Source organism: Oryza glaberrima, chromosome 2, assembly GCF_000147395.1.
Source record: "Oryza glaberrima chromosome 2, OglaRS2, whole genome shotgun sequence".
NCBI lineage: Eukaryota > Viridiplantae > Streptophyta > Magnoliopsida > Poales > Poaceae > Oryza > Oryza glaberrima.
Window position 1 is genome coordinate 11655318 of NC_068327.1, and position 22861 is coordinate 11678178.

The 22861-nt window shown below is 46.8% G+C and overlaps 1 protein-coding gene and 2 pseudogenes across 5 annotated transcripts; 1 reads left to right on the top strand and 2 right to left on the bottom strand.

Annotated features, from left to right (window-relative positions):
* Nucleotides 1–1911: 1911 nt before the first annotated feature.
* LOC127762499 (putative disease resistance protein RGA1) lies at nt 1912–11230 on the bottom strand (annotated as a pseudogene).
* A 3055-nt stretch (nt 11231–14285) lies between these two features.
* Nucleotides 14286–19919, top strand: LOC127763732 (WD repeat-containing protein ATCSA-1-like). 5 transcript variants are annotated; one of them, XM_052288521.1, is made up of 10 exons: nt 14288–14606; nt 16858–17282; nt 17439–17696; nt 17809–17968; nt 18057–18232; nt 18616–18853; nt 18985–19139; nt 19214–19303; nt 19386–19457; nt 19612–19919. In XM_052288521.1, exons 2-10 carry the CDS (start codon nt 17130–17132, stop codon nt 19669–19671), a joined length of 1362 nt encoding a protein of 453 aa, XP_052144481.1. In that variant the 5' UTR covers nt 14288–14606; nt 16858–17129; the 3' UTR covers nt 19672–19919. The 5 variants fall into 5 exon arrangements, with proteins under 5 accessions (XP_052144478.1, XP_052144479.1, XP_052144480.1 ...); XM_052288518.1 differs by lacking the exon at nt 19612–19919 and having other exon boundaries at nt 14286–14606; nt 19386–19605; XM_052288519.1 differs by lacking the exon at nt 19612–19919 and having other exon boundaries at nt 14286–14606; nt 16862–17282; nt 19386–19605.
* Nucleotides 19920–20795: 876 nt separating this feature from the next.
* Nucleotides 20796–22083, bottom strand: LOC127762500 (uncharacterized; annotated as a pseudogene).
* Between the last annotated feature and the right edge of the window lie 778 nt (nt 22084–22861).

Genomic DNA, 22861 nt, shown 5'->3' on the forward strand with positions numbered 1-22861 from the left:
CAAACATGAAATCCCAATCAGTTGTGAGAAACGCTCGGTCGATTTTTGTTTGTGTTGGATTTGCCCCATCTCCCGCCCACATGAAGCGATGACCAGGAAGGTGCAGCTCTTTCACTTGGATTTTATCCAGGAGACCACTAAAACGTTGTATCATCCTTCTATTGAGACGATCATTATTTTTGTCAGAAATTTTGTAGATAAAATTGAAATCTCCGATCACCATCCAAGCTGGTTTCATGGTGGGTTGAAGTGTCTCTAGTTCGGCCAGGAACTCAATTTTTTCAGCTTCGAGTTGAGGGCCATATACAACTGTGATCGACCATTGAAGCCCTTCTTCGCGCATGGTTATAGTAGCAGATACAGAGTATTGACTGAGAAAGACATCAGAGAGATAGAAATAATTTTCATCACAGGCAAGCAGTATTCCACCTCTTGTGCCATCCGCCGGCAGTGCAGCATATTGCTATGCAAATCTCTATCCAAGAGAGTTGAGGAGGATTTGGGAAGAGATAGCTGAAAGTTTTGTCTCTTGCAGACAGACAATCGACGCGCCGTATTGTTGAATGAGAAGTTTTATAGCATCTTGTTTGGCTCTGGCATTTAGACCTCTAACATTGCAATTAAAGTGGAAAACATTTTCTTGAGACATGGAAACACAGATCGACTAAGATACAAACTAGCAATCCCCAGTTATAGCCGTTCTTGCCGAAACACAGCCCAGATAGACAGGGAGAAACACAACAAGAAGGGGTGGAGAGCTGCATACAGAGGTGATGCTGAGTTGCAAACACAGTTTCTACCAACAGACACAAGACACTCATACTGAAGCAAGTCCGGGACAGCTGATTGCGAAGTGAGCTCGGGAAAGACTTCATTAAATTGCTTGGCGACCTTGCAGCACAGCTCCGGTCATGCTTATACCGGCGCCACCGTAGACTTCTTGGTTGTGGCCTTCAGGCGAACGCTCTTGCAGCCACCCTTCTCGACCAAATGCGCGATTGTCTGCAGAGACGCCAGAGAGAGTGGTTTCTTGTACAGCTGCAAGTAAATTTTCTTGATGTTATCATCAAAGGCAGATTTATCATCAAGCAACCCAAAATTTTTTGACAGGATTTCCTGGGCAAATGTTTCAAGTTTTGCACCCGTGCGCCCGTTTACAAAGCAAACGCTCGCTTGCTACGCTCACACGCTTTGCCTTCTCCGAGGTCTCCGATCCTAGACCACGCCTTCCTTCAAGCTCACACTTGCTTCTCCTCGCAGGATGATGATGTGCTCAGCTTGCTAGAGCGGCACCTTGATCCCTTGATTCATGAGGCTTCTGTGCAGCACTCCATCTACTCGCCTGACTCTGACTCCCAGCGTATTTCCTCCCCTGTTTTCACTACTTCCTTTGCAGCTCAGGGAGGCTCTGATGCTGATCAGGGGGCGAAGCAAGTTGAGGCTTTTGTCAACAACATAACAACTACAATCCAGCCGCCACTCCTTCCCACCCCAGCAACCAAGTTCGTCGCCCTGCCTGTAACAGGGTGGTAATCCCGACTCTTTCTCCGGTACAGCTTATCAATTTATCATCCTGGTTTTTTGGCTCCTCTATTCCTGTCGTTTGACAATGATGGAAAAGGTGACAAGAGTGAGATAATGGAAGAGCAAAGCGTACGCACCTTATTCGAGAGTCAAGAAGGAGGGGAGGAGCCTCTTTACAAGCTGCTTGTTCTTGTTACATCTTGATTCGGTTTGTTCTGTTTCTGATTCGGGCCATTCAGCCAGTTCTGTTTCTGGTTTTGAAATGTCTATGCGTTGGACGGACGAGACCAAATCAAAATACTCACCGCCTTCTCTGCACAGTCTTTGCAAGCTAGGGCATCCCCATAGAAGTAGCTCTTTGAGTGTGGGGAGCCGCTGTAGGTGACCCTACAGAAATTTCTCTATCTCTGGGCAGTTCCAAATCTTCAATTCTTCAAGTGAAACGAGGCCATCCATCCCATCAGGCAACTCTTTCAGGTCATAACAGTGCTGCAAACTCATAATCTTTAGCCTGTCCAAATTTCCAAGCTTCGAAGGAAGCGCCACCAATCTTGGGCAATATACTAGACACAACTTTTCGAGGGATGCAGGCAGCATCGGGATATGTAATTGACCATCCTTCGATGATGAACCCTTTCCCTCAAGGTTACGACAAGTTTCAATAGACAGGGATCGAAGGTGAATCAAGCTCATGAGCTCCTCTATTGGCCAGCGCACAAGGCCGTCGCATCCACTAATAGACAAGTCCTCCACAAAGGCAAAACATTTCCATAGCCCAAGATGTATTTTTGAGAAACCAGATACATCTGTGAAGCAGTTGAGGCTATATAGCGTCAAACTCCGAAGGTTTTCTAGTGGGCCTTGGTTTGTACTGACCTCCAGAGTGGACATTTTGTTATATGACGAACTAACATCTAGTTTCGTGAGAGATGGCCATGAGCCCAACGACATTCTCACACGCTCATTATCCTCATAAATGAGTTCAGACAAAGTTGTTAGATGTGCAAGTGAGCTGATTGCAAGACTGCAACATCTAGCTGAGTTCAATTCTTTTAGAACTGGGCAATCTGGAACACTTGCAAGTTTTGGACAATCGAAGATACATAGCTTTGCGAGCTCCGGAAACGTAACCAAAATAGTATCGGCCTCGCCAACAGTATTTTCTGTCCATTTCTCCAAGTTTGATAACTGGCATAGAGTCATATCCTTTAACCTTGGGAAAATTTGCAGAGGGATGTAGTATCATTCGGCTTTCACACCAGCGACATTCATAAACAATGTGGTTAGGTTCTTCATTTTAGATAAGAACAGACCCTCAAGCTAGACCAAAAACCACACAGTCGATAGATCCTTACATCTTGGACAGTTGGAAATGTGGAGATTTGTTAGGCATTGCAACAACTGTGGGTCTTTCATCCATTGTGGGATCTTTAGGCCACTATATCCGTGTAGTTCCAAAATTTTGAGCTTAGCGTGAGGTTTAAGCGACTCCAACACTTCTTCCTCGTTGCATCCCTTGTTTTCAGGCATGCAAAATATACTACCACCCTAAGAAAGTACTAGTTCACTTAGATTTTGCTTCAGATGGAGATTGGCATCTTTTCCATTTTCCTTGCTATTTATTTTACTCAAATTGTACAGTTCCAACCTGTTTTTGCTGGGTCGGCGGAAGGAAGTCGACCAAATTTCATTAAGATAAAAGAGGGTAATACAATATACACAACATTATACTGTCGAGTCGAGGGAAACCTCGAAAAAGAACAGGAAAACTATTTACAGGGGGCCAAAAAACATGCTGCTACTCCCCGCAAGAAAAAATTCCGGCCGCTCTCCAGATCAGGACCTCCTCTTTGATGTCTGCCACCAAGTGTTCTACCACCCTTGATCTGTCATAAAAAATCCTTGCGTTTCTTTCTTTCCAAAGCTTCCAGCAGACCAACATGAACAGAGAATCGGAGGCAGCACTGTACCTTGACCGAAAACAGACATGCACCTGCAGCCACCATTCTGCAAGCTGTAGGCCGAGCTGATCAGGAAGGGGAAACGCCACATTCAGCTAAGTTCTCAACTGCTGCCACACTCTGTTAGTGAAAGAGCATTTTGTAAACAGATGGATGCAGTCTTCCGGCGCAGCTCGACACAGTGTACATGTCGTATCATGTGGCCAGCCTCGATTGCTGACGTTGTCAGCTGTAAGACACCGGCCCTTCGCAGCTAACCAAAGGAAGAACCTCACTCTTGCCGGCGTTTTGGTCTTCCAAATCAGCTCACCGTGGGGGCACTTCACCGAAGAGTAGAAGAAGAACTCATATGCAGAGGAAACCGAGAAGGCGCCGCTTGCTGTAAACCTCCATAAAACCGAATCTGACTGCCCGTCTTGAAGAGACACTAGTTGCAGCTCATCCCATAAATTCAGATAGTCAGCAAGGGCCCTATTGGAAATGGACCCCTGCAAGTCTCTAACCCACCTGTTGTTCGTCAGTCCTTGAGCCACTGTGATCTTCGTTCGACCGACAAAGGAGAAAATGATAGGCCAATTATTTGCAATACTTCCCCCACGAGGCAGCCAGTTACCTCTCCAAAAATTGATGCAACGGCCATCTCCCACCATGTGCTGTGAAGTTGAGCTGAAAATGTCGCGGACATCCTTATCAGATTCCCAATTAGCCATTGTCCATGGCCTATCTTCATGTTCAAGCCTGTTAAACTCCCATTTCAGTCGTAAAGCCTTCCCGAAAAGCTCAATATCCCTGATTCCCAAACCACCAAATTCAACCGGCATACAGACGGCTCTCCAAGCAACTAGGCAATGACCCCCATTAACTTCTTCTTGACCTTTCCACAAGAAACCCCTGCAGTGGCGTTCGATGTCCTTGATGGCCCATTTCGGCAGCTGCATCACAGAGAGAAAGTGAACCGGAATGGCCATCAAAACTGATTTGATCAGACAGAGCCGCCCGTTAGGTGAAAGGAACTTTGGTTTCCAGCCTGCCACCTTTTTAGCCAAGCGATCAAAAAGAGGTTGTAACTCTGCTTTTGTTGGTTTCCTCACGGAGAGCGGAAGACCCAAATAGAGGATTGGAAGGTTCTGAAATCTACAATGTAAAATATCCTGAACCAAGGAGCTCTGTTCCTCTGTGTAGCGAATTGGTGAAACTGCACTCTTGGAGAAGTTGGGAAGAAGATCAGTGGCTTCACTAAAGAGATCAAGCACGGCTTTGACTAGCATGGCCTCATGACGAATCGGTTTAAAGAAGATGACTGCGTCATCGGCATAGAGCGAATTATTTGGTGCTCTGCTCCGGTGGTTAACTTTGTCAAGCAACCCGGCTGACATTGCTTTCTACAACAAAGCATGAAGAGTATCCATCACCAGGACAAAAGGAAGAGGAGATAACGGATCCCCTTGTCTTAGCCCCCTCATAGGCTTGAAGGGGTCACTTAAAGTGCCATTGATGTCAATCTGAAGTTGTAATTTGAACGAGCTGATTTTCCGCTGTCCCCATTTACCAAGTGCCTTGCTTAATCTTGCCATCTTCACATACAAAATACAAAAAGGATCAGAGCTATCGACCTCACTCCCCCAAGACTCCTGCACTACGTCATTGAAATCATCAAGCTTTGTCCAAAAGGTTTCAAATCTGAACCTTTTTTTTTGCTTAGGGACTCGGTTACCGCAGGTTAAAAGAAGAGGACAGTGGTCTGAACCTGAAGAACTCAGAGCCTGCAGATGAGCTTCGGGGAAGAGATCCTCCCACTGAGTGGAAATGAACAATCTGTCGAGTTTCACCAAAGTTGGGATTGCCTGCTCACTGCTCCAAGTATATCTTCTACCAAAAAGATACATCTCCTTTAATTCTAGATCGTTCACCTTACTGCGAAAAGCATTCATCAAGCGCCGATTGATCCTTGTGTTATTCTTGTCTTCGGCTGCTGTAATGAGGTTGAAATCACCGGCTATCATCCATTTCCCCAAACAACAATTCTTGATGACAGACAATTCCTCCAAAAACAACAGCTTCTCATCATCCCTTTGAGGGCCATACACCGAGGTCACAGCCCAGGATCTCCCTCCCTGGCGCCAATCCAGATTAACTGTCACCGACCATTGTCCAACATGGACAAGAGTGCCCTGGAATAGATCCCCCTTCCACGCCACCTCTAGTTTGAAGAGCAGGAAGAAATTCAAAACGATCAAAATCAGGGCCGCAGAGTTCAAAGACAGTGACACGATCAACAACTTCTAACTTAGATTCTTGGAAACACACAACCGACGCATTGGAGGAAACAACATACTCCTTCACCAGGGAGCACTTCGCAGCGTTGTTTAGCCCTCTTACATTCCATACTAGAAGATTGAAACTCACTCCCGACATTACAACAACCAGACACCCCCAGCCCCCGGCTAACACAGCATACAAAATCAAGCAGGAGAAGCAACTGCCAAAGGTGCCACATCCGCTAGCGCTTGGAACTCCGGCTCCACCAGTTCAAGATGAAGCAGCTCCGCCAAGGCCTCAACATGGTGAGGCGGCAGCGGTTCGTCGAAGAGTTGAACATATTCCTCCATCGCCTCATCGTTTGCTTCCTCTTCTTCTTCAATGATTCCCAGATTCTTCATAGTCACCCGCTATGCCTTGGAGATGGAGTGGCGTCGGGTGCCTGAGCCTTGCAGAGCCAGCCGCGGGCTTCTCCAAGGCTTGAAATCAACTGGGATCACCGGGCGGCATCTGCTCTTGGTGATTGGGACGGAGGCAGGCGGCTTGCTGAGGACGAACGATGAGGGCGGCGTGGAGATAGCGTCGACGAAGATGTTGACTTGTACGCACATGTTCTCATCGGCCGCAACGAGGATTGCTTCCTGGGCCGCTGCGGCTGCGCTCTGCACTTCCTGGGTTGCCGACACAGCGATCTGAGCTGGCAACGGGCCCAATTTAGAGCCGGCCTCCTTTCGTCGAGAGTAGACACGGTCAAAAGGCACCACCTGTTCCTGGGCTGCTTGAGGAATTGCCAAATACGACCCACGGACGACTTCAGTAGGAGCCGGACCTCCAGCTCGAAAATGCTCCCCCGCTGAGTTCCCACCTTGGGGGCTGCTGCCTTCAACCGCCCCCATTAATGGAGGATCCAAACAGAGGTCGTCGAAGCAAAGGCGTCTAGCAGGGAGCGGCGTGGTCTGCAGCGACCAGCAGGAAGCAGGCGCCGATGCTGGCCTCGGACTGCTCTCTTCGTCTTGGGAGTTGCGACCGTGAACCTTGTCCACAGTGCAATGGTGTGTCACAGGAGAGGTTGACCTCGTGACCTCTCTATACCGTGGGCCACCGTCATGTTTCTCGTCCGCCAGCATCGGCAAACCGCACCGTGAACCTCCGCCTTGCTCCCCGACCGCCAACACGAACGAGACCGCCGGGGCGTGTACCTCGACCCCGCCGCACAATCTTCCGCCGACTTGCTCTTGGTCCATCAGACGCAGCAAATCGAAGACAACAGGCGAGCACCTCGTTGCCAACATGAGCTCAGCAACAGGGGATCATATCGCCCCTGCACCCGGTACAGCAAGCTCGAACACGCGAGGTAGGGACGGCGAGATCACCTCGACAGTGTCGACCACCACTTCGGGCGAGACCAGCACTATCGCCTGAGTCAATGGCGAGAATTGTTAAACGTCGTTGACTTGCGCCACCTGAAGCGACGCGTTGATCGTCTCAGCTGAGGAGAGAACCAGACCCCATAGGACGACGGCAAGCAGCGCCAACCTCAGGGGTAACCGAAGCAGCCGCACCAACAGCCGTCGCCGCCACCTCGAAACCCTGCGTTACCGGCACTTGTGTGCCCAGCTCCCTCGTCCCGACGATAGCAGCAGCGCCTGGAGAAGACGGGAGCAAATCCTCCCCCTCAGCCGACGAACCGGAACGAACGACGGCCGACACAGCTTCCTCCGTGTTGAAAAGACAGACTGGTTGCTGTATCACCGACGGTAGGAGGTCGAACGCTTGGCATTCCAAACCCCCGGCCGAACCTGATGCTCCTCCATAGCGAGTGCTGCCTCCCCGGTCCGATGGCCACGGACCTGCGCTGTCAAACCACTCAGCCCAGTAGTCGAAGGTGTTGCGCCTTGTCACGTCATCGTCACCATCATCGTTGTAGAATTTATCAGGGGCGCGGCATGGGATCGTTTACCTCTTCAACGTGGAGGAAGACGCCATACAGTAAAAGAGGGCCGTGCTCAAGGCGCTCAAGGAGGAGCAGAGCTCGAAGACGACTTCCTCCAGGAGCCGCCCGCCCCTATCTTCTTAGGCACCTCCACCTGAAGCCGTTTAGGAAGCTTGTTGGGATTCTTGAACCAGGCGAAGAGGCCCAGACATCTGGCGTCGTTGGCAGGGATGATCTCGACGAGCTCCTCCTCGAGCTCGTTGACAAGGTTGCGCACCACTTCGCGCTCCCACAGGTGAGCAGGGAGCCCATTGAGCGAAATCTTGGTGAAGAACTTCAAGTCCGAGCTGTCCGCCCAACTCCGGCGGCTCCACAGCTTGAAGGACGTGGGAACCCCCTTCACGAAAATCTCGTGAGAGCAACGGAGAACAAGGTTCCGATCTTGCAGCATGCGGAACAACACCAGAAAATCCTCCGTATGTGTCACGTCGACACGGACGTTGCTCTCGTTGATGCCGGTGTGCTGGACGATGGCTTCTAACATCTCCCCCGGTGAGACCGATGGTCTCGTCTTCAGAACCATGGCCAACAGCGAGTGCTGGTTGAGCCAAGCTTCATTGTGCTCCATACCTGCCGTCCAGGACAGCACGTAGCGGCCAGTCCCCGGCCGCAGCTCCGGCTCGCCGACTCGAAAACCCTCCATGTAGGCGTGCTCCCTAGCCGCGCAGATTTGAAAACCTGCCATCTCCTTGGAAGACTTGACAACGTCCCGCGGATGAGCTTCTTCCTCAGCTCGCCCAACCGCCCCGCAGTCGGCAAGCGGAGCAGGCCGGGGCGCGTGCGACCCGAAGCAGCGGACGGGGATGGCGGACGCTGGCGAGAAGTAGGAGCAGCTATATGCGGCGCTGGACGAGCAGCAGGACATGGCGTCGGCTGAACGGGGCGAGCAGCAGGGTGCACACGAGCTGGAGAAGTGAGGGAAGCAGGCTGAGCAACTGAGCATGGGCAAGCTGAAGAGACTTCTTCATGCTCGGTGCAAAAACTCGCAAGATGGCCCGAAAACCAACAACGGAAGCAACGAATCTGGCCGGTACACTGCGCCTTCTGATGCCCTAGGCCAAGGCATTTGAAACACCTCCCTGCAACCACTGGGGGATATCCCTCACCGCCTTGAATGCTGCCGGACGAGTGGTTGGGCGCCGGTAGGTCGCCATTGAATGAACTCCTTTCCTCCTTCTCACCTCTATCCAAGCCGCCTCCTTCTCAGCCTTACCTAACGTGTGGTCCCCAATCCCCACCACGATGTCGCGCCAGGAACCAAACTGGGGTTTGGAATGTGGCCGTCGGACACCGGAGTGGCCGTCCGCCGGGCGGTGAGGGCGCTCCCTCACGCGCTCGCTCTCTCGCTCCCCAGCCATTTTCCCCCTCTCCCCTATCAGAGAACTCTCTGAGTAGCCCAACCGACCGGTTCCAGCTTGGCCGTAGCTCTCCAGTTCCAACCTGTTGGCAAGGTGATTCAAGTCCTTGAGCTCCTCGATTCCACGGCCAGGTTCAGTGTCCAAAACAAATGTTGTTAGAGTGCGAAGATTTTTCAGTAGGCTAATATTTGGTGGCATCCTCTTCAATGGACATCTAAGAAGATAAAGATGGATGAGCTTGCTCATTGTTCTCATACCTTCCGGTAAATATGTCAAAAGTAGGCAGTCGTTGAGCCTTAGTGTTTGTAAGTTATGCATCGTGCATATTGAACTTGGCAGCACATCCATGTAAGACCTAGAAAGGTCAAGATATCTTAGATGCTTTGGATTGATCACTTGGCTATGAGAAGGGCAAGCCCGAATACAGACAATACCCAAAGCACTTAATGACATAAGTCTTAAGTCAGTACCAAAATCTCTTAATGACATCTGTCTTAAGTCATTAATATGTACTGGTAACCATGTAGTTATCAAAGTGTGGAGAGAAGATGATCTTTTGAGCAATTCCACTATTAGACTCATTTCATTATCATCGGAAAATTCGGTATATCATCTTTTGCTAAGTCATGCATCAAATCATGCGTTTTGCAACAAATTATAGACTCATCAGCAGTGAAAGAAAATGTCTTGATCGGTTTCACGTCTTGGAGGAAGGATCTCCAAACCAAATTACGGAAAACATATTCCCCCTTTTGTTCTAAACCCATTGTTTCATATTCCAGAATGAAACCATTTGCCATCCACAGTTGGATCAACACTTCTTTGTCCATCTCATGGTCCTTTGGGAAAACTGAACAAAAGGCAAAGCATTCTTCATTTCAGGTAATAAGTGTCTGTAGCTCAATTTTAGTACAGGTATATCATCTTCGCCCCTGTCATTGTCCCCTACATTGCTTCTTGCAATTGTTTCTCATTCCTTGACTTGTTGCTTTGAACTCATCATACCAACCATTGTCTTCAAAGCAAGAGGAAGCCCCTTACATTTCTTGACAATAAGTTTGCCAGCGGTTACCAATTCAGCTTGCTGTTGTACGTCTTTACTGAATGCTTTCTTTGAGAATAATTCCCATGAATCATCGTCACTCAGACATGCTGGGTTATGGTATTCTAGGGTGCCCATTATAAATGCTACTCGCTGGCTCCGAGTTGTCACTAGTATAACACTTCCATCACCACCACCAACAGAAGACAGGAGTGGCTTCAGGTCTTCCTCCCACTTCTTCTTTTCTTCATTCCATACATCGTCCAGCACGAGCAGAAACCTTCTCCGGCCAACGGCCTTCTGTAGTTCCTTTTGCAACAACTGGACGGTTTCAGGCAGTTAGCATGCTTTGTTTGTAGCCAATTCAATGATGCATTTTAGAAGGGAAACAACTTCAAAGTTGTCTGACACACAGTGCCACATCTTTATTTCGAAGTGATTCTGAACCCTGTAGTCATTGTAGACCATCTTGGCAAGCGTTGTCTTGCCTATACCCCCATCCCCACAATTGGGAGAACCTGCAGGTTCTCCCACTTGTGCTGATCTCGCTGATTGAGCAACAGTTTGATCACCACCACCTCCTTGTCGTCGTCTCTGCCAAAGATATCATCTAATTCATTTGATGGCAGCACTGAGTACGTCTGCCGGTAAGAAAGTTGCTGTGTCTCATCTCGCAGCAACAGGCCAAACGTGTTCATCTCTTCAACTAGCTCGTTGATCTTCTTGAGCACTTTGGCAAGCTTCCTTCTCATGGTAAAATGGAACTCTAGGGGGTCATGTAGCTCCGTACCTTGTGCCCTAGCGACTTGAGGCTCATGGCCTCGCGGTGCAGCACCTCGTACTGGAACTCGTCGAGGACGTCATCGGCCTCATCGTTGGCGGCGTTGAGGTCCTTCATCCAGCGCTTGACGGCGGGGTTGGTCTCGCTCTTCGACTCGGCGTTGGCCAGCAGGCGCTCGACGGCCAGCAGCTGCCGCTCCAGCTTGTGGCGGTCGCCGTCGACGCCATACATGCGGGTGACTTTCTGGACAAGCGCGTCGGTCGCCTTGCCGATCACCCCGCGCACCACGGGGAGAAGCAGCGATTCTGCCATACAATTGCTCTCTTTCACAAGCTGTCTGCTAGTCTCTCTGCTACCTATTGATGATACGCCCAAGAAGCAAAGCAAGGAGGCTATGAGTCCTCTGCTCTGGCCTCATCCAATCTAAATCGTAGCACAAGTCAAGATGATATTTTTGGCTGTCACCGCCTTCAATGATTCATATGATTCTCAAGTTGACTGACTTTTGTGATGTTGTCCCTTCAGGCCTTCACGGTGCAGGAACGTGGCATCTCGCCACGTAGGACAGCTGCTAACGTGGCAGTGGGGGACCATTTCTTTGTGAGGAACACGGGACTAAGGCCTTGTTTAGATCCCAAAAATTTTTAGCTAAAAACGTCACATCCGATGTTATGACACATGCATAGAGCATTAAATATGAAAAAAAAAACCAATTATACAGTTTGCATGTAAATTATGAGACGAATTATTTTAGCCTAATTGCGACATGATTTGACAATGTGATGCTAAGTAAACATTTGCTAACGATGGATTACTTAGGCTTAATAAATTCGTCCCGCAGTTTACAGGCGGAATCTGTAATTTGTTTTGTTATTAGTCTATGTTTAATACTTCAAATGTGTGCCCTTATACTTCAAAAACTTTACATCCCTAGAACTAAACACACCCTAACTTAAGACACGAGAAGCTCAACGGAAAAAGCAGATAAAAGCATGGAATCCAGGCTGTAGACCATCACCCCCACCTCCCCACCATCGAAACAAACCTCTCTCTCCACCGTCGGAGTCACCGTCGCTCTGGATCCATGCCGCCACCGTTGCCCTCGGTGCTCCGTCTCCTTGTCGCCGGCCAGAAGTGGAGGGTGCCGACGAGCTCTCACGCTGCTCTGGATCCTCGCTGCCACCGTCGTCCTCCGAGCCCTCGTTGCTGGCCGGGAGTGGAGGGCCCCAAAAGCTCTCGCGCTGCTGCCGTCGCCCTCCGAGCCCTCGTTGCCGCCCAGGAGAGGAGGGGCCCCGATGAGCTCCCGCGCCGCCGCCGTCGCCCGCCGAGCGCTCGTCGCCGGCCAGGAGAGGAGGGGTCTCGGCGAGTTCTCGCGCCTCCGCCGTCACCCTCCGAGCCGCTGTTTGGGAGGAGGTTGGGAAGCCGCCGTCCTCTGTTGGAGCTCACTGTGCTACCAGCCGTCGTCGAGTTGTGGTGGTTGGGGAATAGAGAGAATGATGGAAGGGGAGAAATTGTATCCTTGTTTCTGAAATTTAGGGTGTTTAGTGCTAAATTTTATACGTTATGTAGTTAAAAAACATGTGAGGACTAAAATAGAAGATGGCAAAAGCTGACATGAAAAGCTAAGAACACCCTTAGGGCGTTCACAGTGCGCCGATGTGGCGTTCAGCCTCCCTCCCCAAAACCAAATATTTGTTGCCACGTCGTCCATCCGCGTGGCCTCCTCAAGAACGCGGAGTAAGTTTTGGCTACGAGTTCCTCGTCTCAGGCGGCGGGACCCACACGTACCAGAGGAGAGAGGGGAGAGGAGCGATGATGAGGGAAGATGCAGTGGCCAGAGTGAGGAGGAGGGGAGATGCAGCGGCGTGAAGCCATCCGCAACCATGCCACTGTCGTCGCACGCGTGCAGTACTCGAACTCGGCCACTGCCATCATCACTCGGTGGTATGCTCACCCAAGCGCAATGGCATGGAGTGCAGCTCCGGCCTCCGGGCACGATGGCGGGGATGACAAACAAAGGCGAAAGACGTGCGCTGTGGCGGCAAAGGAGGGCCTGGAGATGGAGACGGCGGCGCCCTGCATTGGTGTAAACGGAAGGAGACGAATGAGCTGTAAATTTGACGGGAGTAGGGGTGAAAACGGTACGGAATATTTCCGGATTCCGGGTAGGTTTTCGAAAACGGAATCGGCCGATCAGAATTTTTCGGAAACGGAAATGAATACGGAAATATTTTCTCGGAAACGGAATCGAAAATGATAAGAGCAGTTTCCGTCGGAACTCGGAATCGGTCGGAAACTTTCCGAAAACTCTCTCGGAATTTCGAAGTTACAAAGTCCATAATACCTCCCGCTTGCCTAGCCCAACCCACTACAGCTAACCCTAGTTGAGGAGAGTGAGAGTCAGAGGCAGAGGCTAGGGATTTTGGAGCAATGGTAGTGCATTGTGCGCACCACGCAGGCACGCCACACGCAGCCAGATCTGGCGCTGTCGGCCGCCGTCCCCCTACGCCGCCGCCGTCTCACGCCACCGCCGTCTCGCGTCGTCCTCCCCCCGCCGTCACTCACCGTCCCTGCCCCCGGTGTCTCGCCCCTCTGTGTGCTTCACCGTCGCCGTCCACGCCGCCGACGCCAATGCCTCAACGCCGATGCCCACTGGCGACTCTTCCTCACCGCCACCAACACCGATGACGCCTTGCCGCCCGACCTCGCCGCCCGACGCCCGGGCGTCATCCTCCTGCCTCGCCGCCGTCCCCCTCTCTGCCTAGTCGAGAAGCACAAAGAAGCAGAGAAAGAAAAGAGATAGGGAGAGAGAGAAAAGAGACAAGGAGGAAAGAGAGAAAGAAAAGAAAAGAAGATAAAATAAAAAGAGAGTGGGACCCACGCCTCTCCCTCAGCCCTTGACTCATCTTTGACCAGCTTACAGTCGGGCCCCATTAAAATATTTCATTTGATATAATTGTATTTTACGATGAATTGTTGACCGTTGAGACTTGATAATTGGACTTGATAAAAGTTTGAAGCTCAGTTTAAGGAGTTTTTGTATTCCGATAAATTTTAATTACCGTATCCGCGCTGGTTCGTTTTTGTTCGGTATCGATAATATTTGTTTCCGGGGTTTCCTTTTCCGATTCCGATTCTAAAAATAATATGAAAACGAAAATAATAAAGATGGTTTCCGTTCCGTTTTCACCTCTAGACTGGAGTGGTATGAAATGAAGAAATTCGCTATCCTAGTGGTAAAATCTTTTAAAGTCTTACGAATTGAGTGCTAGACTCTTAAAGTTCAGCGTATTAGATTGTACATAATGAAATTTCTCCCACACCTCCCAACCCAAATCCGTCACCCGCCGCCGCCGACAAAACCCTAGACCCGCCCCGCCGCCCCCCGCCGTCGTCCCATCCCGCCGCTCCCCCACCGTCGTCGCATCTCGCCGCCCCCCACCAATCCATCCTCCGGACTCCCCACATCGCCGCGCCGGCGCCCACATCGTCACCGTCGACCGTTCGACACCGCCGCCCTCCTCTCTCTCGCACTCATCCCGTCACCCCGACGCCGCCGACTCCTCCCTCCTCCCTCATCGCGCCTTCCTCTACTCGTACCACCGCCGAAACCCTAGACCCGCACCGCCCTCGACCGCCGCCCGTCGCATCCCGCCTCCTCCCCGAGTCCGCGACAACTATTCCCAAGGTTGGTGTACTCCCCGTCCTCTTTCTCCTAGGTCTCTAAATCTGCATATTCACATGTTAGTCTCATCCGTATGGTAGTTTTTTTTCTTTGGTTTCATTGCCGTCATCCGTAAGTTGACATTTATCGTCAATCTTTCACTGTAAAATTGTGGCTAGGAAATGGTGTGCCTCTGATAGTATGTGAGACAAACCTATAAATTAATAGCCGCACAAACAGAAAAAAAAGCAGTTGTCACAGGAATGCTTTGGTGCCGTTTCATTATTCCTGTTCTGGCTATTAGAATTCATTTGGCTTTTGCCACTGCAATTGGCCATATTCTTACTTCCATTGTCCTTAGGTAACAATATTAGCTCAATGCACAATTCTGTTTTTCTATTGATTAGAATGATACAAGGTTTTTTTTTCAGGTCATGAACAAAATGCAGTTGCACTTTTACTTGTTTTATTACTAATTCACTAAGTTTAAGTCACTTTTGTTCTGGTAGATATATTTCCTTAATCTGTACTCATTTGTTGTTTGATGACTCTAATCGATGATCATTTATGCACATTGTGACTTTCTAGCTTACCATTTGATGTTATGGTTTAAGGCACAGAGGAGTAGCGAAACATGATCCCCTTTATCTAGAAGTCACTAAGTCAGTGAGCCCCACCTTTATTTGTGAAGACTACTTGTTAGCTGTTACTTTGTATTCAGGATTGGCAGTTTCAGTAACAGCTTTAGGCTTAGTTCGTTTCCCCTCGTTCCCAACTGCCCACTCTCGTTTTTCGCGCGCATGCTTTTCAAACTGCTAAACGGTGCGTTTTTTTACAAAAAGTTTCTATACAAAAGTTGCTTAAAAAAATCATATAGATCCAGCGTCATATATACAAAGATGGTGGTAGTATAAATTTAGTTAGTTTTATTTCGATAATAAAACGAACGAGCAATATCGTAGCGAACACTCTTCGTTTAACTTATGATATTCTATCAAGCCCATTTAAACAATGATATTATAACGAAACACTTCTCTATCTCTGCTATTATAAAAATTGAAGATGTTTTTGTCGGTATTTTGGTACGTCATCCGTGTTTGAGTTGTTTATTAAGTTCGTACGCTTTTAGAAATACAGATATGTGTTTGAGTTAGATTTTAAGCTCGTTTTCTTTTGAAAATACAAAAGGAGTCGTATAAGAAATCTTTTTTTTAAAGAACACTCACATGCTAACTTGAGATAAAAGTTGGACTTGTAATTGTAGCTTGTGATTTTCTTAAAAAAAAATCCAAGCGAATTCCTATAGTGAATTTTATCCTATCTAAACCGTATAACAATAATAATGTTAAAATAGTATTCACCCATTGCAACGCACGAGTATTTTTATAGTATATGTAAATTTATCAATGTTCACACCACAACTCATCATTCATGATTAGCCAGAGACAAACATCCATCAGGTGCCCCATGAGGCCATATGTGAGTCGAACACGGGACACGGGAGGATCCGAGCAGTCATAAATCAACACGGATTGAAACTGCCTAATTTAATGGAAGCTTCCAAGCGCAGCCGCCGAAACCTCCTCCATCTCCGGTCAGCATAGCTCCCGCTCGGCCGCGCCGCTCATCCCTCACCGGCACACCGCACCGTCCTCCACCGCCCGCCGTCGTTGCCGAGAAGAGGGACACAGCTGCCGTGCGCGTCCGAGTGGATGTGGTGTGAGGCGGCCGGGTTTGAACTAGCCAACGTCATATATACGAAGATGGTGGTAGTATAAATTTAGTTAGTTTTATTTCGATAATAAAACGAACGAGCGATATCGTAGTGAACACTCTTTATTTAACTTATGATATTCTATCAAGCCCATTTAAATAATGATGATATAACGAAACACTTCTCTATCTCTGCTATTATAAAAGTTGAAGATGTTTTTGTCGGTATTTTGGTACATCATCCGTGTTTGAGTCATTTTTTAAGTTCGTTCGCTTTTAGAAATACAGATATGTGTTTGAGTTAGATTTTAAGCTCGTTTGCTTTTGAAAATACGAAAGGAGTCGTATAAGAAATCTTTTTTTAAAAATCACTCACATGCTAACTTGAGATAAAAGTCGGACTTGTAATTGTAGCTCATGATTTTCTTAAAAAAAATCCAAGCGAATTCGTATATAACAATAATAATGTTAAAATAGTATTCACCCATTGCAACGCACGAGTATTTTTATAGTATATGTAAATTTATCAATGTTCACACCACAACTCATCATTCATGATTAGCCAGAGACAAACATCCATCAGGTGCCCCATGAGGCCATATGTGAGTCGAACACGGGACACGGGAGGATCCGAGCAGTCATAAATCAACACGGATTGAAACTGCCTAATTTAATGGAAGCTTCCAAGCGCAGCCGCCGAAACCTCCTCCATCTCCGGTCAGCATAGCTCCCGCTCGGCCGCGCCGCTCATCCCTCACTGGCACACCGCACCGTTTCTATCGCCCGCTGTCACCGCCGAGAAGAGGGACACAACTGTCGTGCGCGGCCGAGTGGATGTGGTGTGAGGCGGTGAGGCGGAGGGAACGCGGGGAGCTTGGGGCACGGCGCTTCGAGACCGCCGCCCGGGCGCGCCGCACCGCCTCACTCGCACTCTCCAACCGCAAGGAGTTCGCCACCCCGCACAACGGCGCCGTCAACTCTCTCCAGGTCCACCCCCTTCTCACTCCCTCACTCCCCTTCTTCTCTCACCTTAGTGGTTTAGATCAATTTGATTTGTACACCCTGTAGATGGAATCTTGCATATTTGATGTGCAATTCCTGAGTCGCTCCTGCTGGTGTTTTGTAATTTGACAATATGGTCAGGTTGATTTGATAGAGCGGCGGTACCTGCTCTCGGGCGCATCGGATGGATCAGCCGCTATATTTGATGTGCAGAATGCGATCGAATACGAAGCTGGGTTCATTGCCAAGCATAGGAGCATTCTCCTTGTGGACAAGCAGCATGAAAATGGCCACAAGTTCGCGGTATCTATGGCCGTATGGTATCCTGTGGACACTGGGCTGTTTGTGACAGCTTCTTTTGATCAGTATGTCAAAGTGTGGGATACTAATTCGACTCAAGTATGCTTTCATCTGCTTTGTCGATTGCTAATTTTTCTTTTGTCTTGCCTCCTTTGTGGTGGCAACGGTGTGATCCTGATGTTCTGATTTTTTGCCTGGTTTTCTTTTCTAGGTCGTAATGGATTTTAAGATGCCTGGAAAAGTGTACAGTGCAGCAATGTCCCCAATTGCAACAACACATATGCTGATCGCTACTGGAAGTGCAGATGTTCAGGTCCGTTTATGTGATATTGCTTCTGGAGCCTTTACCCACACGTTGTCTGGTCATCGTGGTTAGTTGCTTACTTCTAGTGTAGTGATGAAAATATGCTTGCTTTGTTTGTATGGTTACCACCTTATCCTTGGTATCTGACATGTCAGATGGTATCATGTCTTTGGAGTGGTCTACTTCAAGTGAGTGGATTTTGATGAGCGGTGGTTGTGATGGAGCAATACGATTTTGGGACATAAGACGAGCTGGATGCTTTCTTGTTCTTGATCAATCATGGTCTCAACTAGGAAGGCGACCTCCTTTTCTTGAGGGCACCTCAGATAAGGTATGGTCACCATTATCCATCACTTACATTTGTTATCAGAATATTTGGTTGCAACGCTAAAGCTGGACTTCCACTTTTATTTTCTGCAAAAGCTTCAAAAATGTTGCAGCTTTAAGTAAAACATTATGGTTGTAATGCTACAGATCAATACTGTCAGCCTTCAAGTAAAAGCTGATTTCTGCGGCTATTAATTTATAGGTTTGTCTCACATATTAGTGTCAGTATATAGGTGCTATGGATCAGTTTAGTGCTCCAATTCTTACAATATAAGGTCTGCATACATTGTTTCTTGTTGATTGTTGTGCCCTAGAAATGACGCGCAAACTCAGCCTTCCACTCTAGTTGTGCAAATGATCAATGTATTCATTTTTAATTTTGACTAGGATCCTTTGAACTCTTTACAACCTTCATCTTCTTCAAAGATTTACTCTGCACAGCAGAGGACAGGCAAGAGTAAGAAACAGTCACACAAATTGCACAAAAGTCAAATCCCTGGACATGGACATATCCAACAGAGATTGCACCCTGGTTTGTCTTCTAGTCAAAATCGTGCAACGGCGCATTATGGTGCTGTTACGGGATTAAGAACAACTACAGATGGGATGTACCTTCTTAGCTCAGGTTGATTGAATTTAATTGCTATTTCTATGAGCATTCGATTGCTATTGCTTGAAAGGAATTATTGCCTATGGCTATCTTCTTGTTATGCCTGTATGCAGTATGCATTAATGATTGTTATCCTCTCTCTTCAGGTTCTGATTCTCGCTTAAGACTTTGGGATATTGATTCAGGCTGTAATACTTTGGTCAATTTTGAAGCTATGCGATTACAGACTAGCAAACCGCTACAATTAGCTGTCACTGAGGATCCATCACTTGTATTCATCCCATGCATGGCAAGCATTAAGGTGTGGTCATTTTTTAGCTTCTCAGTTTGGACGCTGAATTTTATACTTCACCTTGTGTTGCCAAATTCATGTAGGCGTACAATTTATGGTCTGGTATGACATTTCAAACATTCCGTGGGCACTATGAACCTGTTAATTGCTGCTACTATAGTGCACAAGAACAAGTAAGTCTTCCCTCTACTCCTATCCTCTGTTAACCCTGAATGTTCCCGCATCAATACCATTGCTGAGTCTTTTGGAATTCAGGAGCTTTATACTGGCAGCAATGACAGGCAAATTCTTGTGTGGTCTCCATCAACTCCAGCGTTTACTGAAATGGTATATTTTCTATTTCTTGTTATCATATATCTTTCTGTAGAATTTTCCTACATCCTATCAAATTCAAATTTCTCAGGAGTAGTCGGGCATATTGGGATATTATTGCATAAGCTTTTTTAGGCATTTGATTGTTAGCACTGCTAAACCTCTGCAGGAAGATGATGGCAAGAGGCAAATGGATTTTGTAGTCGATGAGGATAACTGGAGCGACTGAGAATTATGCATGTATAGTTGTATTGTACACTAAGAACATTGACATTAGGGATGTTAACAGGCCATGTTTTTTTTTCTTTTTTTAAGGGGAGCCACGTTTATTACTATTGTACAGTACTTCATCCTGCAGTTTCACCCGAAATATCACTTTGATAAAGACAGCTAAGTGAAATGTAAATATGCCAAATTCTCTCCAATAATGAAAATGCTCCTATATCGTGTTTACCCAACTGTTATGATATCGTGTTAACAAAGATACATCAGATCTTCTCTTTATCTGGTAAGGAGCAAGGACAGAAATGCTCCTATGTCGTAGGGTCGTGCTCCCTACGAGAACTTGAGCACAGCAGCGAAGAAATGCCTCAACACATTGCTGTTGATTTGTTTAAAAAAGCTTCGACAGCCTAACAACTCAACAATCCTTAAAAAGAGTAGTACATATTATGAAGCAACAAGGCTGTATGACTTCCAAAACTTAAACAGCGATGCATGAAATCCCACCTAATATCGTGCGGTTTTTCAGCTGCATCAATAATCTGTGCAATCTTACATATGTTACAGGAAATGAATAAGAATAGCTATCAATTACAATTACAATTACAACAGATTTTGCGAATCTGGATCGCCAAAGGCACTTATTGCACTTATTTCAGAGTAATGTGGAGGAAGAATCGCATGGAGTGACAATATTTTCTATTCTCGAACCAACATGCAATGAATTGCTGGTCCCAAAACACAGAGAACCTCGCAGCTCAGGTAAAGCTTCAGTCCATAAGGCTATACAGCTCCGTCGGGAGTTCCAAAGATAGGCCCTCTTTGAAAGATTAGCCCAGGGCTAATTTTAAGAGCTAATGTTTAGTCATGAATTGGTAGGCTAAACATTAGCCTAGGGTGGTATGTTCAGATCCATGGGCTAATTCAAGACTAAAAGGTGGAGAGAGAGTAGAAAGAGAGGAGAGAGAGAGAGAGTGCTGCTTTTTGATGGTCCCCACACAAAATTAGCCCCATTAGCACCCCTTGGAGGGGCTAATGTTTTGAGGAGGGCTAATTCATATTAGCTCAAAATTAGCCCACCTATTTGGATCCTTGAGGGCTAATTTGAGGCTAAAAGGGTAGGGCTAAATATTAGCCCATGGAACCAAACATGGCCATAATCTGTTATATTGCAAGCACAGTGCAAGAAGTTAATACATATAACCCAAAATGGACATGGTGATCAAAATAACAGTAGAGGAAAGAAACGGATGAAACATACCACAGCATGCAACAGTTTATTGTGTAGATGGACACATGCAGATTTTCCTGATATGCAAGGAGATTCCTCAAGTGTGCTCTTGTTCCTTAGATCCTCTGACACCGGATAATGCCTGCAGCACCTCCATAGCACAACCATTTCTCGCTACCTTTATTCATGGTCCATCTCAACCGATGCATTGCTACAGCTTTAGGAGGAAATACCTCAAAATTTTCAGGGGATTCGCTACCCCTGCTGGTGCTTGTGCCAAAGTTCTCTTGCATTGAAGGAGCAGCTAAAACTATGGCACCAGTTTCTTGTCCTTCATCAGGTTCATCTTGTTGACCATCTCTGATGCTCGGATTTATAGCACAATTGCATTCTGTATGGTGGTTAAGCAGGCATGTCAGGTACAAGCAAAATGATACAAGTTGCAGGTGACAGCGATTACCTGAGTTGGTAAGAAGTTTCCCTTCTTCTATAACATGCAATTGAGCTACATCTTTGCAAGTTTTAGAAGCCCGTTTGGTCCCCAGAGGAACATTTGACAAAGGAGAGTTTGGTAATGCGATACCAATTTTAATGGTTGTTCCCTCTGATAATGAACCACAAAGAAAATATGGTACACGGTTTCTCCCAGGTTCCTTTTCCTAGAATCTCGGAGTAAGCTACAGTAAGTTGAATATTTATTTAGCAATGTTATAGAGAATCACAATAGCATGCATAAATCAATAGTTTATGTGCTGTTTAGTTTACCTCAAAGCAAACAGCAGTTCCATCAGCCACACAATAAGCCGCATAGCCTGGATATCAGCAAAACAAAATTACAAATTCATGAACTATCATGAATATATATTTGACATTTTTACTCTGCTCAAATGTGTGGAACTAAATATTGATATAAGGCTATAACCAATATTCCGATACTTGACATCTACTATGGTTGGACATGAGGTGAAATGCACCTGTAATTTCTGAGGCATGGACACTCCAGATCAAATATTCAGGCAATTGATAGGTAGAAACACCCTGAGTTTTCGTTCCAACAAATGGCCTTCCAGTAACAGGAACATCATTTGCGATTCTTAACAAGCTAACGAACTTTAATGCGCCATCTTCCAATGATATGACAATACCTCTGAACACAAAGATAAAAAATATAACAGTTAACATTACCATTCTAGTAAAAAGGGTATGTCTGGCATATATACACACAATATCACCATGAATGAAACAATGTGGTCTATTTAATCACGTCTACTTTGATCCAGTAATACATCAAGACAATGTCCAGTGAAGGAAGCTTGCATCTCATTTAGAAGGTACGTGGGCAAATACAAACATTTATATTAATAATTATGTAAACAAGTGCAAATAGAGCGTTTGCAAAAAAAAAGTGCAAATAGAATTACTTAAAAAAATACGCTGATGCTTTAATGGAACTAATTATATAAACAAAGACAATATCCACCTTAGCACACACTAACGGAGAAGTACAGGCCCTATGAACATAAATTACATGACTAAAATAATTGTCAACATTCTAGCAAATATGGTTTCTAGTATGTGTTCCAACATTAATGAAAACATACATCTCCATTTAAAATTAGTGCAGTGTTTCAAAGACAAGGAAAACAACGTAAACACCGTGTTAGTGAAGAAAAACAAGTACATTTAGTGCTTAACAAATATTACCTTGCATCCTTCAACCATTGAAGACTTATTACGGCCCTTCGAGCAGTAGTTAACTCCCAAAGATGACGATATGGATCTCTGCAGCAAAGATATCTTATGAGATGCACTAAAATTCCCAAATATTACAAAACAAAAACGGTAGAAAACAACAGCAAATCCAAGGGGGCTGTGACAGGTAGTGATTTAACCATAACAATCAGTATATTCATAGCCAAACATACTGCAGCTTCTAGAACAAGTTTCTTAGTGCCCATTGAAAAGC